General features: G+C 34.4%; 1 protein-coding gene across 1 annotated transcript; it reads right to left on the bottom strand.

The window, feature by feature from the left end:
* Window positions 1–393: 393 nt before the first annotated feature.
* Window positions 394–866, bottom strand: LOC132060583 (large ribosomal subunit protein eL38; the record flags this gene model as incomplete). Its single annotated transcript, XM_059453582.1, has 2 exons — window positions 394–538; window positions 671–866. Coding segments are annotated over 2 exons (219 nt in total), but the record flags the coding sequence as incomplete, so codon positions are not given.
* Between the last annotated feature and the right edge of the window lie 1,444 nt (window positions 867–2,310).

Here is a 2,310-nt window from a genome sequence, read left to right as displayed (position 1 = left end):
TATAAGGATTTAAGTTACATATATTGTATAATTTTCTCATTAGCAATGTAGTTAATTTGTTATAATAAATAAAATGTCATCTTTATTACATTAATTATCACTTGATACTTATCATAGATTTTTTGCTTGTAAACCTTATGATTATCCTAGTTGTATAATTACACATGAATGAATAGAACTCAAATCCCAACAAATAATAGCAATTGTCCAATTATTTCTCAAATTTGTAGGGAAGGGTATATTTATGTTTTTGGTAGCAAGAATTGTTGATCACTCTTTATCAATATTTCTGTCACAATTTGAAATTCCTCATAAAATAGAAAGACTTGTGCAAATTATATGCATTAGGATTCAAAATAAAGTTAAAAGCTGATAATTGAGAAAGCAACACAATATCTAAGATGAACAAAACTTTAGATATTCGGCAGGACAAAGGAAATGGTAAAGGAACACAAGTTGTTCTGATTCTCCAGTATCTAATCAAAGGGAAAAAAAATACATCAACTCTGCCATCTTCAAAGGTCTTGCACGCTCAATCCTACACATCAAAATATACTCGAAACCATGAGATTCATGAACTACATAGATGATTAGCAAACAATAGAGCAAATAAACTAGCCAAATGGAATAACGTAACTAAAATGTAAGCACCAAAAGATGAGCATTATACCTGGAGGAAGTGACTGCTTCAACTTGTCGGCCTTCTCAAAGTCGGAGACACAGAGCGTGTAGAGGTACTTGGAGCAGCGAACCTTGAACTTAACCATATCCTTGTTCTTCTTGATCTTCACAGATCGTGCATCCTTTCTCCTTGCTGTCAGAAGGAAATCCTTGATCTCGTGAATTTGCTTCGGCTGAAAACATAAAAAGTACAGTTAAACATTCACTCTCTCACATAAGGATTAAAAAAATGTACAAAATAGTCCTAAGCAAGTCCTTTTGATGAAGAAAGTAGTCCTAATTAGCAAGTTCCCATACAAATGGTAATGAAGATGGAACATTTGCCTGCCTGACGAGTAAGAACGAATTTATTTAGGACACCCCAAAAGTAAGGAGTACTAACATTACACTTTCATACATCTTTTGAGTACGGAAAATAATAAATGAAAAAGCGAGGAAAAAGAAAACAAGGAATCTCATTCATAAAGTTATAAACTATAATCAACCTGTAGTTCCTTTACCAATGCAGTAGAACTCTACTAGCAACTAGAAGATAAGTCGCAGTCGCTTCATCAACACTCCCTAACTGCTCAACATATGTCAAGATATTATAACAAATGCCCACATAAGAAGAGAAGTAACAGTAGATACAAGACTAGTCACTATGCTTGATGGCCCATCAATGATGGGGTACACAAAAAAACAAAAAAATTCCTGAAGAAATCCAGTTACTTTAGCAGATACTAAAAGAGGACAAAAATCTTGGATTACCGGTGTGTATGCTATGGTTCCAATTTTTCCATGTTTGGTTGGTCAAACTCTAGGACTATCCCCCGGAACGTCCCATACACCACCAGTTGACTAGCCCCACCCCGCCACCCCACTCCATCCGTCACCATAGTGTTTTGCTAGATTACATATAAAATACGAAATATTTTGGTTTACTTAGCAAAAATAACTATGAAATCCACTTATTTTCCATGAAAACATTTTCCTTCATACCAAACACACCCTAAATAACACTTCCAAGTACAAATTCTAATATCTCCACTTCAGAAAATTACTAATTTCAAAAGTAGCCACTTCCAAGATAATGGCCATACTTGCTATCTCAACAATAACACTTTGTACAAACCCAAAAAACACAAAAGCAAAACCTTTAATTAGACAAAACCTAAGAGTTTATCAACTACATCCCCAAAAAGCCTCAAGATTTACATCAAATAACACATACTAAACAAAACAAATATACAAGGCATTTAGTTATCAATTTGTTCAATCAAAAGAGTTAGTATATAGTATATTTTAATAACTTAAAAAAAAAGAAAAAATATTGAGAAGAAAAAACTACCATGATTGTGTCTTCAAATTCGGGTTTGTTTGTTGTTGCTGCTGCTGCTGCTGTTGAGGCAGTAATGTTATAAATGGGATTGCAAAATAAAACCCTAATTTGTTTAATTTACAATTTTATCCTTGGCCGGGACCCGAACCGGAACCGGGACCGGCCCATCATAATTAAAAGCCCGTCAGGCCCGGCACAATAATCCACCACAAAATTTTCCTATTCAGGCCTATACTAGCCGTTGGGCAACGGCCCAAAATTAGTACATTTTTTTAAATAATTATACTTTACTCCCATTTCCCCCCCAA

The sequence above is a fragment of the Lycium ferocissimum genome, chromosome 6 (genome assembly GCF_029784015.1).
Source record: "Lycium ferocissimum isolate CSIRO_LF1 chromosome 6, AGI_CSIRO_Lferr_CH_V1, whole genome shotgun sequence".
Lineage (NCBI taxonomy): Eukaryota > Viridiplantae > Streptophyta > Magnoliopsida > Solanales > Solanaceae > Lycium > Lycium ferocissimum.
The sequence above is the reverse complement of the archived record's forward strand: the minus strand, read 5'-3'. Positions and strand labels throughout refer to the sequence as shown.